Consider the following 13,169-nt stretch of genomic DNA (forward strand, 5'->3'; position numbering starts at 1 on the left):
ATAAATCGTTTTGTTTTTTGTTTTCTTTTTATTGAGCGCCAACAGAACGAGAGCCGTTGAATACATTTCAATAATTGGTCTCCGTTGACATTTTCATATCGTCACAAAGCATATGTAAACATCCAAGCCGTTCCCATGCTGTTTTAATTTTGACGTAACATCACAAATACATCGAGTAAAGCAGGTAGAATGTGAGCTTTCTTGCAATTTTTTTTGTTTTATTTTTTCTTTTTTTTTTCACACAAAGCCCATTAAATAGGTAGATGCACAGTAACTTGGCATGGGTCACAGGCTGTAGTGAAATGCTCCGGGTTTATGCGGTCTTGTCATGCAACTTGGCTGCGATTTTCTGCAGCTCCATGTCCATCGCTGCCAGGTTTTCCAGCTGTTTCTCCTGTTGGGGAGTGGAGGGAAATAAAGGATTTATTTGTAAGACCTGGAACCAACAAATGTTATATAATTACTACTTTATGCCATTCAAACATTGTTTATGGAATATTAAGCGTAGTTTGACTTCACCGGCTCTTCAATAAAAGTTTGGTTGAGTTGGGAAGAAGGGTCCCAGTTTAATTTGTTGGGCTTAAACGTGACGCAGGAAGCTGGCAATTATGAAGATATAATTGCCCACAACTGTCCAAACTGGCTTTTTGTTGTTTTTTTTGCTATCAAAATAGCAATTTACTTTGCACACTTATGAAATGTATTGTTATATTTTAAAGAAATCTGACATTACATTTAAACCTCTCCCCATGTCAGGAGGACCCCTCTAATAGGTTAATAACTCGCCTGGGTTACATATTCCCTTCTTATCCTGCGAGATGCAGCGTCGTGGAACGAATGAATCACTTTGACGCTGCCTCAGTAATTTGTTTTTCCCCGCTCTAATGTATGAGATGAGATAAGCCTCTGCAGGCAGAAGTCCTCCACACTTTTATGAGTATCTTTGGGCTGATTTGCTCTCAGAGACTCCAATCATTCGCTCCTCGGTGTGATTACCGCAGCAGTCATAAAATACCGGCGCGGGGAAGTCGAACGGGGTAAACAAGAAGACGTGCCGTAGTGAGACCGAGGCAGAGTCAACCAAATACGGTTTGTGTCGTTTGCAGAGACGTCATGTAAAATAAATGCGCTCTGCTCAAGCCTTGCAAATATGCATAAACCCGTCATGTTTTGGCTGCATCCCGGTCTCAAATGACTTTCATACAGTTGAAATGGTGCACTTCAACAAAATGTGTTCTTGTGTTGTTGTCTTTGCATAGATATTCAAACATAAAGAAAGCTGTACACTTGGACAATTAGTCAAAAAACAGCATGACTGAACCTCCTGGGGTGTAAGCTCTCTCTGCTGCGAACTCCTCTTATCCTCCTCTTTAGTGGATTGGTTAGCCAGCTGGTTTAACTTGTAACTAAGCAGCTGGGTCAGTTCATCCATCTGAAACAATGAAAAGGAACAATTAGACATCTAAGCAATGAGCTCTGGCATGGCAGTACTTACGGGCATCAAAGGCATGTTCTAAAACTTTCGAAAGCTTCATTAAAGTTTAATGCAAACAGGTTAAACTAAAATGATCATTCGAGAGGCTCACCTTAGCGGATGATGCAGCATGTTCGTCTGAGTCTCTCTTATACCAGGCTGGGTGGTAATAGCCTCTGTCAATCCAGGGATTGCGTTTCTCAGCCAAGTACCTAAAAATGATCAGTTTACATGCCACAAATATTCTGTTAGTTCATCCCAGCAGGTTCATGTTGGTCCATTTGTGTCGTACAACTCAAAATAGAAAATCTACAATCCGCTGCGTATAAGGGAAAGAACAAAAGAATTTTGTAAGAATACCTCAGGGCTTCATCTCTGTCCTTTTCCTCTTCTGCGTTCTCTTCCGAGTCGCCAATTGGCTCAATCTCTTCCTCTGACGATCCTCGCTTGTGAAGTCTCCTCTTGTGGTGGTACCGGTGTGTGGGCTTCCAGATCCGCTTTTCTATCTCTACGTCTTTGTCATCTTTCTTGTCAAAATCCCAGTATTCCTGACTGCGCTCTTCCTCCGGCTCTTCCCTGCCATCCTCTCCGAGCTCTTCGGCGCGCTTGTGTTTCCTCTGGTGGTGCCTGCCGGGCCTCCAGTTCCGCTTAGCTCGTTCTGTGTCAAAGTCCCAGGCTTCCTGGCTCCTTTCTTCATCAGGCTCGTCTCTGGCTTCTTCCGAAATCTCTTCGTCACGTTTGTGCCTCCTTTGGGAATGCCTGCCCGGCCTCCAGTCCCTCTTTTCTCTTCCGGTGTCAAAATCCCAATATTCCTGGTTTCGCTCTTCATCAGGTTCTTCCTTTGCTTCCTCGGAAAGCTCCTCATCTCTCTTCTGCCTCCTTTGGTGATACCTTCCCGCTCTCCACTCTCTCTTTTCTCTCCCAGTGTCTATGTCCCAATGTTCCTGGCTTCGCTCCTCCTCAGGCTCTTCCCTCGCTTCTTCCGATAGCTCCTCATCGCGCTTGTGTCTCCTCTGGTGGAATCTGCCAGCCTTCCAGCTCCTCTTGTCAACATCCCATGATTCCTGGCTGCGGTCTTCGTATCCCTCACCCTCGGATGGTTCGTCGCTGCGCCTGTGGAGCTTTATCTTGTGATGATAGCGATGTGTGGGTTTCCATATGCGCTTCTCTCTCTCCCCCTCCTCCTCGTTCTCCAGCCTCTTGTCTGCATCCCAGTACTCTTGACTGCGTTCCTCCTCTGCCTCTTCCCCGTCTTCCTCATCCCGTTTACTTTTTCTTTGGTAGTGCCTTCCGGGCCTCCAGTTCCTCTTCTCTCGTTCTTCACTTTCTCCGTCCTCTTCTTCTTTGTCGTTGTACCTCCTTTCAAGGCCTCCCCAACTCTCCTGACTGCGGTCGTAATCTTCCTCTCCTCGTTTGCTCTTCCTCTGGTGGAATCTCCCTGGCCTCCAGCTGCTCCGCTTCTCTCGTATTTCTTCCTCCTGATCCCCATCCCGCTTCTCTATCAGACTCCATGATTCCTGGTTCCGCTCCTCTTCGGGGGTTTCCCTCTTTTCCTCCACAGATTTCAGCAGTGCCTCAATGTCGTTGACGTCCGCCGTCTTTGCCGTAGGGGCTCCCGCGTCAGAGATTTCCTCCTGTGTTGCAGTCCCCTCTGTAGTCTTTTTGTTCACTGGGGCATATTTGACACCTATGAAGGAAAAACAAAGAAAAAAAATGATTGTGAACTTTGACTGGATTAGCTGATTTCAGTCTTTAGAGTATGTAAGAGGGTCTTGCAAACTTAATCTACGGCGTAACATCTGGGAATAGATCAATATCTGTAGAGTGGAAAGAAAGCGGAGTTACTTAAATCTGAGCTTTATGAACAAGAAAGCTTTAAGACGTCCCTTTGTGCAGTTTGGCACAAAGGGGTGCAGTAAAAAAGATGCTCTAGTTAAATGAAACCCAACTGAGGGTTGCTCAGTATGGAGGAAAACTGACACAACAATCTGTCCATCTCCACTGTGAAACATGGTGGTGGCTGTATAATGGTGTGGAGATGCTTTGTTGTAGCATAGTAGCCAGGAAGCTGATCATAGTTTTCAGGAAAAGGTCAATGTAGCTAAATGCAGGGACAATCTTTTAAGAAACCTGCAAAAAACTGAGAAAAAGTTGAGATTTCAGCACAATTAGCCTCCTTAAACATACAGCTGATTTAGGAATCTGTGGCAAGACCTAAAACATGCTTTTCATGCTTTTCATTCAGTTCGACTAAGTATGAGTTATTTTTTAGAAAAATCTACAAAAAAACAACAAAAACTGAGTCACTTGCAAAACCCCTACAGAAATACCCCCAAAAGATTTGCACATGAAATTTTGGCAAAACAGTGGTATTGGATACTTATGCCTCTTTTTTATTTATTTTTTCATTATAAAAAAATGATTAAAAAAGCAAAGTACTCTTTTTTTCCCCCACCTCATAAAGAAGTCATTGTTACCTTAAATTAACAAACAAATTACAAAAATAAACACATGTATAGTGTGTAAACCCGATTGAGAGCAAAAAAAACAAAGCATCTTTTGCATTTAGCCATATGTATATAAACACCTGAGTTATATTGTTTTTCCAACAAACCTGTTTGGAGAATGTCTTTGCATTCCTGATCCAAATGAACGTCCGGCTTGGACAGCGCTTTGGTCAAGACTTCGACCAGACATCGTGCAACCTGCAGAAGTCAAAGAAATCATCTTATTCTGTTCAAGATACTGACGTGATCATGTTATGAGTTGAAAATGTAAAAAATAAAATAATTCAAGCATACCACATCTTTTTGCCCCTCTTTGCCAACTGGGAGCGCGACAGTTTCTGCATAAAAATGAAAAAGTAGGATTTAGTCAAATGCGAAGCTGCGAGACTCATCTCTGTCCATGGTGCTGAACTCTTTATCAACTGTCTGTACGGATGCAAAAACAAAAAACGCAAAACAAAACGAATAAAAATAGAAAAAAAAAATTGTGAAATAAAAAAATAATAATTCACCCTTACCTGCAAGGAGAGCAAAAACCACGATTAGCGCAGGCTTCATTTTGCCGTAGTGAGGGTACGACGGGAGAAAAAGTGAGCCAGTTGTACCATCAGGCTCTCGTCTCTCGTCCCTCTGCAGCGGCAGGAGAGAGCAGCGCTGACTGGGGAGGTGGAGCGAGGAGAGCCTTCAAATAAAGCAAGGGGAGTGGGCTGGGGGAGCGTGGGAGGAAGACATGATGTCATGACTCATTAGACCCGCAAAGGAAAAGTGACCTGAACGAAAGTCGATTCACAACTAGGTCGATATTTATTCGGGAGTGAATTTCTTTAATCTAGTCAGTGTCACGATGCATCCAGGTGATAGCTTGCATGTTTGTTTTTATTTATTTATTTATTTTTTATTTAGGGGGATGTTGCAGTTGGAGTTTTGCTCATCATGAGAAGCCTGGTGGGACAGGGGGGTGTTGAACAACAACAAAAACATCACGAAGACTTATATAATTTGGTGCCTAATCCCTGAATAACCTGAATAGTTGGAAGATTCATAAGCAGGGGAACTGCTGAAAATGAAGTTTGGCGAGGGGATAATAAATTATAGTTGAAACAGTAACTGGTAGAAATAAGCTTTACAATTACTCCTAATTTTAATTTAATTATTGGAATTAATAATTCCAATCAACCCCCGACACTCAAATATACTTTCCCAGAACTTAAAAAAAAGAAGCTATTCTCGTGTATATGCACGATTTGGTTTGTTTCAATAAACCCTACATGCGGGTCATCGATGACACTGCCACCCACTGTTTAATCTGTGCCATTGCACACGCCACCCGGTTCACCCTTTCTTACTGTAATCAGACACACACAGTAAAACTGACTTACTACGAGGCATTGAAAGTTAAATTAACTTGGGGGAAAAAAGAGCGTGTGCACTCACTCCCTGCACTTTTTGAAATTATTCTACAGCCTTAACATCAAAAATACATCAGAAACGTCCATATAATTCTGGTTATGAGAGGGTTAGAATTTGCAGAGAGAAAGGATTCAGATCCAAAATGAATACTCTGCTGAGAAGGAAATAACTTTATTTGCTTTTAATGCGTATGTGTCAGATTGCATTGCACTAAACCTTTATTCACCTCATGAGTCACTGAGTTGCCCCGTGAATGAATGAATGGATGGATTTCTGACTTTATTTTAACATAAAAAATCTAGATGCTGTGCTTCAAACCTCAGGAGGTTGAAGCACAGCATCTAGATTTTTTATGCTTGTTCTGATGATGAGAAAGCATTGAAAATGATTTTTCTTTCATAAAGCCACAGCAACATGCTTCGTTGCTATGGCTTGATTTTGATATTCGTGTGACGTTACATGGAAACATAATAATGCTTACATCTGCGAGCATTGCTCTAGGAAAAAAAAAATAATTATTGAACTGTCCACTCAGCTGAATATCATGCATACAAATCTGAGCACCAGATTTTTCTCCATCCATTGCCAGATGGAGAAAATCTAACTTTTTAAAAGCAGAAGATGTGCCACCTCATGTCAAGACTAAGAAAAGAGAAAACAAAAACAAACGTTACTACATCCATTTTAGGATATTGTGAACTGAACATTGAGAAAATCAAGAATATACTGATTTATTCATGTTTGAAATGAATAATGCAATTTAACGTAGCCTGGACAAAATTAATGCCCTTCCACACGAAGCCATAGCTGATTTGTAAATGATACAGTTAGGAGATTTTAGTAAGCTACTGAGTTGGAATTAGGCCTGCGCTTTTAGTTCAATTAAGAGTGGATGACGAAGAGTGAGAAGAACGAAGAGCCACATTAAGGAGCCGAGTAGGCCCCAATTTCTTTTTGCCAGAAATTGAATGTGTTTGAGGGCATATTTTCAATCTAAAGTCAGAAGTTTTCTTTTCTTACCAGCTTTTTTACGTAAAACTGTATCATAAATTTGGGATTGGACTGGACCAAACTGAAATGAGCAGCTCAAACATACTGAACCCAAACGAAAATTTCGTCTGACAGCGTCTCTTTTGGCCACTTCATGTTTGCCTGCTCCCTCCTGCAGCCGCCTGTTATCCCCCATTGCGCGCACCTTCATTCACAAAAGTTAAAATAATTCAGCCTCAAGTGTGATGATAAGCGTGTGGCGATGAGATGTTTTACACGGCGACCACTGACCTTTCCTTTGTGCCAGAATGTGCACATACAAATTCAATCATGTCTTGGAAACCAGGAGCCCAGAAACTGCAGTGGCTGCAAGCAAAACGGGAGCTCCGTGCTCCATAAATCTGCCTGGGTGCGCTTCTCATGTGTAACACGACCGGTTACGGATATTTGTTACTGCAGACGGCCTCCGCTGTGGTAAAATAATAACTGATCCGTGCACGGAAGTGTAATGCTCGATGGCGTACTGTGCATTCAAGCAATCCGTGCTCATCTACAGCTGTCGATAGGCTCGGTCTTTGCTGTAATTTATAGGAGGGCCACTTCAGTTTTACGTGCTGTGTTCAGTGAGCAGGAGCAGAGTAAAGTTCTGCTGCGGATAAAATCTCTTGAAAAGGTCTCGTCACGGCTCGCATGATTCATCTACTCGGTGTTAAAACCACTGAACCGATGAATCGGACACTTTCCACACGCAGCCGTGTCCTGCGCGTTTCTCTAAATGTGCGCGTTTGGCATGTGGTCCTCTGTTCCTTTGTGCTGTTCTGTTCCAGCCCTGATGAATATTTTAGTGAGCCTCAAAGACATAAAGCAGAGTAAAGGTGGTGCAGAAGGGATTTGGGATGCGCAGCCCAATATGTTTGCATTGTCTTAACTTGCAACACAGTCGCTTTTCTCACAGCTCATTTTTCATCCACGAACAAAAGACAAGCTGCTGACAATGAACGCAATGTTACTGATGCATGAAAGCTTTGAGTGAGCTTTGATCTTTGGTCAGGACGGGCTTTGTGCTTGGCTTTTAACAACCCGGCAAAATTTTGATGACAGTCCAAAGAGAGCAGACGAGCCTCTCTGGTCAAAGACGCATAGTATTTCCTATTTATTCCAGGCCATTTTTTTAACTACTTGACGAACATTTTGCTGAGACGTTTTTGTCTTCACTGTGGGGAGAGTAGTTTTCTCGTGATCGGAAGGTTGTAGGTTCAATTCTGGCACACAGTAATGTGACCCTGGGCAAGTTGCCTACTTATCTGCATATCTGTGAATAAATGCATATGTGAATGGGTAAAGCGTGGATTCAGCTTTTAGACATAATGGAAAGCGGACATTCATTATATTGTCTTCAAATTTAAAATCTTAGCGAATTTTTAAATTTCCTAAGGTAAAATTCTTCATTCCAAGTGAAGAATATGAGCTTATTCTTCACTTTGAACACATACATGTGCCATGGAAAATATGATGGTAAAATATAAAATCCTTAATGCGTGTTACATTCTTGACACCATTTCCATGCTGAACGCAGTCAAGCTCAACACCACTGCAGCACATCCGATAAAAAATTCCATCTTGTTTCTGGAAAACTTGTAAAAAAAAAAAAAAAAAGGAATTCCTGAAATCCAGGGCCTGACGTTTACGTCAAACCCAAAGGTGTCATTGAACGCCACACTAAAAGTAAGAGAGAAGTCCCCCTAAGGGAGTGAGCTGAGGTCAGCGTGACTCTCTGAAGCTTTACACCGATTGACAACAGTTGAACCTTTGAGCCCGAAGGCAAACTCAGACAAAACAATTTAATTCCTCTCTCGCTGCTGTGCGAACGCTGACTTCAGCCAACTTAATGCTATCACTCCTGTGAGGAACATTTAACATCAGCGTCAATTAAACCGAGAACAAGAAGGTCACAGAAGTGAAGGCACTTTAGGGCAAAATTAGTCATCTTTACTAATGCTGTGGACCTTCTAGGAGAGACCTTGAGATATCGTTTTCAAACATCTTTCTGAAAATGATGGACATATTTTATTACTCTGAAAACTTGCACTGTACATATGATCCCTGCTTTCTTAGTCAAACTCTACTAAAGTGTTAAATTGAGACTCAGTATAAGACTTGACCATTTAAAATGTATTCTTCAACATGAAAAAGATATTTATACATGCATTTTTTTAATATAAATTAGAAGCTTATTCAACCCTAATATACAATTGTGGGCTTACGTGAAGAGAAAAAAACCCCTATTAATCCAACTTTTACTTCCTTACCATTCTGATTCTGGGAAGCTGATCGGAATTTATTAATGGGTGGAGCCAAATATGAGACAATCCTACAAAAGAAAAAGTAAATAAATAAATTTAAAGGCTGCTAAAAACTTGAGGTTGGGAAAACAACGAGTACTAGTGGAAAGGCTTAAAGAAAGCATTTTTTGTGGTAGGGTGGCCCAGTCAAAGTCCAGACCTGACTTCCACTGAAAATCTGTAGCAAGCTCAAATATTACTGACACTCTCCACATAATCCAACTGAGGTCAAGCTATTTTACAAAGAATTGGGGGGTTTCAGTAGGAAAATACACCAAAAACACTGTGAATATTAATTTTATATTAATTTTAACAAAAAATGTTTCTAAAAAAAATCAAAATCATAGGCTCATGAGAAATTATCAGACTCAGTCCACTCCTGAATAATGAGCTACTCTGTGTTGTTCCATCACATTAAATCTTACGTAAACACATCGCTGACTACAGTCGCAATGTGACAGTGTGGAAAAAGTCGACAACTTTTTGTAAACAAGAAAGTTCATGTTAAATGTCTCTTGCTTGCAGCAACTGTCAGAGTTACACTAGTAAACAAAGAGCTAGCTCCCTGCTAGCCCCCGGCACCTGTAGCTCTCAAACCTCCCCAGCTTGACATCGCTTCATCTGCTCTCCCTGTTCTGGCCTTACCTCGTTTTACGGCCTGCGTTGGTTTTGATTTGTAGCTATAAACTCCCACAGGGCAGAGCCGAAAGCACAAGCTGCCTGAGAATATAGCGAGTTTCAATCAGATGCTCCATTGTTATACTGGAAGATTGATCTCGCTCCTAATGTTTTGAAAGGCATGAAAACATATTATAGCCATGTTAATACGGTTAGTTTATAAGAAGGAAGCTTCGATGTCTTGTGCTCTTGTTTTCAGTTCCAGATGTATGCTCTTTTCCCAAATGTTTTTTTTTTTTTTTTTTTACGACATATTAAGTGATTTTGTCTGACGGCAGCAGCAGCAAGGGACAATGAGGCAGCAAGAGAAACTCAGTGAAGGAGCAAATTAAGCAGAGTAGGACTGATAGAAAGATGTTGTTTCTAGATACTTTAAATGTGGATCTCTGGGTTTGTCCGCATTGACTTCTAACGCTAAGGAATATTGGATTGTGTGTCTTTTCTTTATGTTTGAGCTCAACACATAATAACTCACTATCAGTTTTAACTTTGTCAATGAAACTTGCCCAGCTCTCCCAGATTTCAACAGATCTGTATTGAAACGCTAGTGGTGCGTATGTTATTAACAAGAAGAAGGGCACCGAGTCAAATTCTGCTTATGGCCCCAAACAACCTTGTGTCAGCTGTGATAAAAACCTATATTATCTTAAAACTTTATAGTACATGTATGAAACTCAGAGGGTTACTTTCCCGAAACTTCTATCGGACTTACTGACTGAGTTTAAAGAGCTTACCGTATTTTTATGGAACATTGTTGGGACTGTTCCTGAATAATATAGAGATGGGCTTCCAAAACGCAAAAGAGAAGTAGAAGGAGAATTTTCCTAGAACTTACCAGGTGCTTTTCTGGAAACCACCAGTAGTAATTCCCCTCATAACATAGCTTGCTTCCTCATCTTCAGGAAAATACACATTAGGTACACATTAAGAATGTACCTGGTAAGTTCCTGGAACCTTTTTGGAAAACTGAGCTCCAAGTTTCAAGAAAATATGAGCTGTAGATTTTGCATCCCTGCTTGATCCTTCATATCAACGTGTGACTAACTTGAATTCTTACCTGAATGAAGAGGAAAGAGAAGGATCAAATAATTTGGACCAATGGGATTCATCGCAAAAGGCAGCGATAAATATCTTTGCCGATGGTTCATATTTTTAAAATACCAGGGCTGTGCAGAGACCACTAAAGGGGCAGGTGCTCAAAAAAAAGGGCACATTCAACCGCATTGTAGGTTGAATGTGCTCTACATTCAACCTACCCCGAGGTAGGGGTAGGTTGAATGTAGGTTGAATCAACCCACGCACCCCTGGGGGTGCGTGATTTATTTAATTTAAAAAAAAGTTTTTTAAACAAAACTTTTTGTTTAAAAAAAAAAATCATTACAATTCCAAAAGTTTTGATTACAATTTTATTTTACTTAACTGAGGTTTTTTTTTTTTTTTCATTGAATAATTGGGGGGAAAAAATTAACTTCATACTCTGTGAACCAGACCCTAAACTTACTTAAAGTCTGGATTGACTTTTTTCCCCTTCATTAATGACACTTTTATTACATACATTATATCTGTTATATAGTTCAGGGTGAGTTATTTTTAATTCTAAATGAATATCCTTGGTGGACTTTTAAGTGTTATTCTCCTTTAAGATACATTTACCTAACGCCTGAATAAATGCAATGTACATTATGCAGCAAAGGAAATTAGAAGACATATATCCATTATGGAGATGATCGGTTTTGGACGGGTGATGTGCTCCTATTGCATAAGCAATACTGAAGAATGACTGATATCATTAAAGATACAGGGGAGAAGCTTTTTAGTTATTTTGCTTTGCTAGCAAAGTCGTTAGCTAGCAGCTAGCTAATAGCACAACAACAACAGCCTAATGTCTGTATGATTAAAAATACTGAATCGATAGATAAGAACAGTTTTCCTCACCTGGCTGTCTCCTCCCGCTCAGTAGTTCATCAGAGAAAGGCAAACGCAGAGGCCTGTCAGTGTCTGTTGTATTTCATTACCTCTCTGCATAACTGCTGCTCCATGCTGAAGCAGAAACAATACAATGTTCAATGTTTTCCCTCATTTGACAAGTAGCAAGTTTACTCCACTTTATTCACCAAAAACGTTTTTTTTTCAATTCACCAAAAACTGTTATGTAATCTGGAACGTTCGCTACGTTGAGCTCCAGTTAGATGCCTTACCTCAACTGCGTCATGCATCACGGGCAAAAGGTCAAAGGTAACAAGGTGACCGGAGGGCTTATTATGTTGTACTAAAAACCCCAACAAAAAAACAAATAATTTTAGTACATGTTATGTGTCAGAAGAGGGCTTAGGACCAATGAAAAATTTTCCATTTGAAAATTTTTTTTTTCAAATGGATCAAAAGGGCACTTGGGGGCAAGGAGCAAAAGGGGCAGATGCTCAAGCACCCCTAGCCCCCCACTCTGACCGTGCCTGAAAAAAACACAAGTCATTCTGAGTTGCGCCCACACCTGGCTGCATCTTCATAAGCGGCGCAATAAAACTGACGCATGGCGATTTGTGCAGCGCACCACCGCAGTCATAATTCTGCAATCGTAATTATGACGAGAGCTCAGCACAGCAGCACAATTTGAGATGTATGACTTGGGACAGATTACTGTTGGTTTCTGAGAAGAAGAAAAAAAATCAATAAAAACAAGCAAGCATGGGCTCTGCTCACTTCAAAAACGTAACCCCAGGTGCAAAATTACAGTATAATAGCATCATCAATACCGTGTCTCTCTCTGTAAACAAAGTGCAGTGACAAAGTATCGCCCACGACCATGTGGATTTTGTTAGGACGTTTTAGTGGACTACTAAACACAATAATAATAATAATAATAATAATAATAATAATAATAATAATAATAATAATAATAATAATAATAATAATAATAATAATAATAAATGAAGTCATCCAGCAGTAGAAGTGCTGGCGGTGCAGAATACCTCAGCAGGACACCCACAGGTGTTCTGCCTTGGGGTGCGTGGGTTGATGCTTCCCCAGGTACTTGCTTCATTTTTGCTTTTGTTCTAGACCCAGGACTTCTGCAGGTGAGCTGATTATAGTCTATCTGAAAACACCCCCAGAACGGAAGACGTGTTTGATATGCCGGGTGAGACTTCTGCAGGGTTTTCTCCAGTTTTATGCTTGCCGGATCTCATTGTTTGCAGTGCTTCTTTGTCATTTTTAGACGAGATAAGATACTTTTCTGCTTTTAGATACTTGGCTGCTTCGCCACAGTTGTGTCTGATGATTGAAGTACCTCTTCAGCGTGCCAAGTTTGGTATCTGGTAATGAGCAATTTATCAGGCGTGTTGGATGTATCAGGGTGCTAGCACCCTTGTCTGCGAGAGAGAAGCAGGATTTCACTCTGAAAAGGACACAAATCAAACCTTAGGGCAACACAGAGACACAAACAACCGGGCAGTTTCAAATCAGGCTTTGTTGAAGGATAACTAGAATAAGCTATGTGCTCAAAAAGTGTTGGTGCGGCAGGCACAGAAATCGTTACACAAACTCGCTTATTTTTCTCAAGTTAATATTTTCACAGTTTGTATTATTTTATATGTGAATATTCATCAGGGATGGCTCGATGTTCTTCAGCTCCAATTTATTCAGCTTCTAATTTATGCTCGTTGTGATTCCCCCCCTCCCTTCCCATTACAAAACTCACTAGAATCTTAAATCATTTTTACTGAAATCAAAGCATTTATTGAAACACTTCATGAATATTTTTATATTTTT

General features: G+C 40.7%; 1 protein-coding gene across 1 annotated transcript; it reads right to left on the minus strand.

Moving 5' to 3' along the window:
- Positions 1–126: 126 nt before the first annotated feature.
- On the minus strand, positions 127–4,662 carry chgb (chromogranin B). The gene is made up of 7 exons (XM_008398315.2): positions 4,500–4,662; positions 4,276–4,319; positions 4,089–4,179; positions 1,835–3,161; positions 1,587–1,686; positions 1,322–1,432; positions 127–394 (listed from the first exon to the last, which is right to left on the minus strand). The coding sequence occupies exons 1-7, from the start codon at positions 4,537–4,539 to the stop codon at positions 314–316; spliced, it is 1,794 nt and encodes a 597-aa protein (XP_008396537.1). The 5' UTR covers positions 4,540–4,662; the 3' UTR covers positions 127–313.
- Positions 4,663–13,169: the final 8,507 nt, after the last annotated feature.

This window comes from Poecilia reticulata, linkage group LG21 (genome assembly GCF_000633615.1).
Source record: "Poecilia reticulata strain Guanapo linkage group LG21, Guppy_female_1.0+MT, whole genome shotgun sequence".
NCBI classification, from domain to species: domain Eukaryota; kingdom Metazoa; phylum Chordata; class Actinopteri; order Cyprinodontiformes; family Poeciliidae; genus Poecilia; species Poecilia reticulata.

Coding starts and splice junctions, on each gene's coding strand:
- chgb (XM_008398315.2), bottom strand. CDS start 4,539: ATGAAGCCTGCGCTAATCGTGGTTTTTGCTCTCCTTGCAG. Junction 1,687..1,834: donor GACAGAGATGAAGCCCTGAG/GTATTCTTACAA, acceptor GATCATTTTTAG/GTACTTGGCTGAGAAACGCA. Junction 395..1,321: donor GAGAGCTTACACCCCAGGAG/GTTCAGTCATGC, acceptor ACTCCCCAACAG/GAGAAACAGCTGGAAAACCT.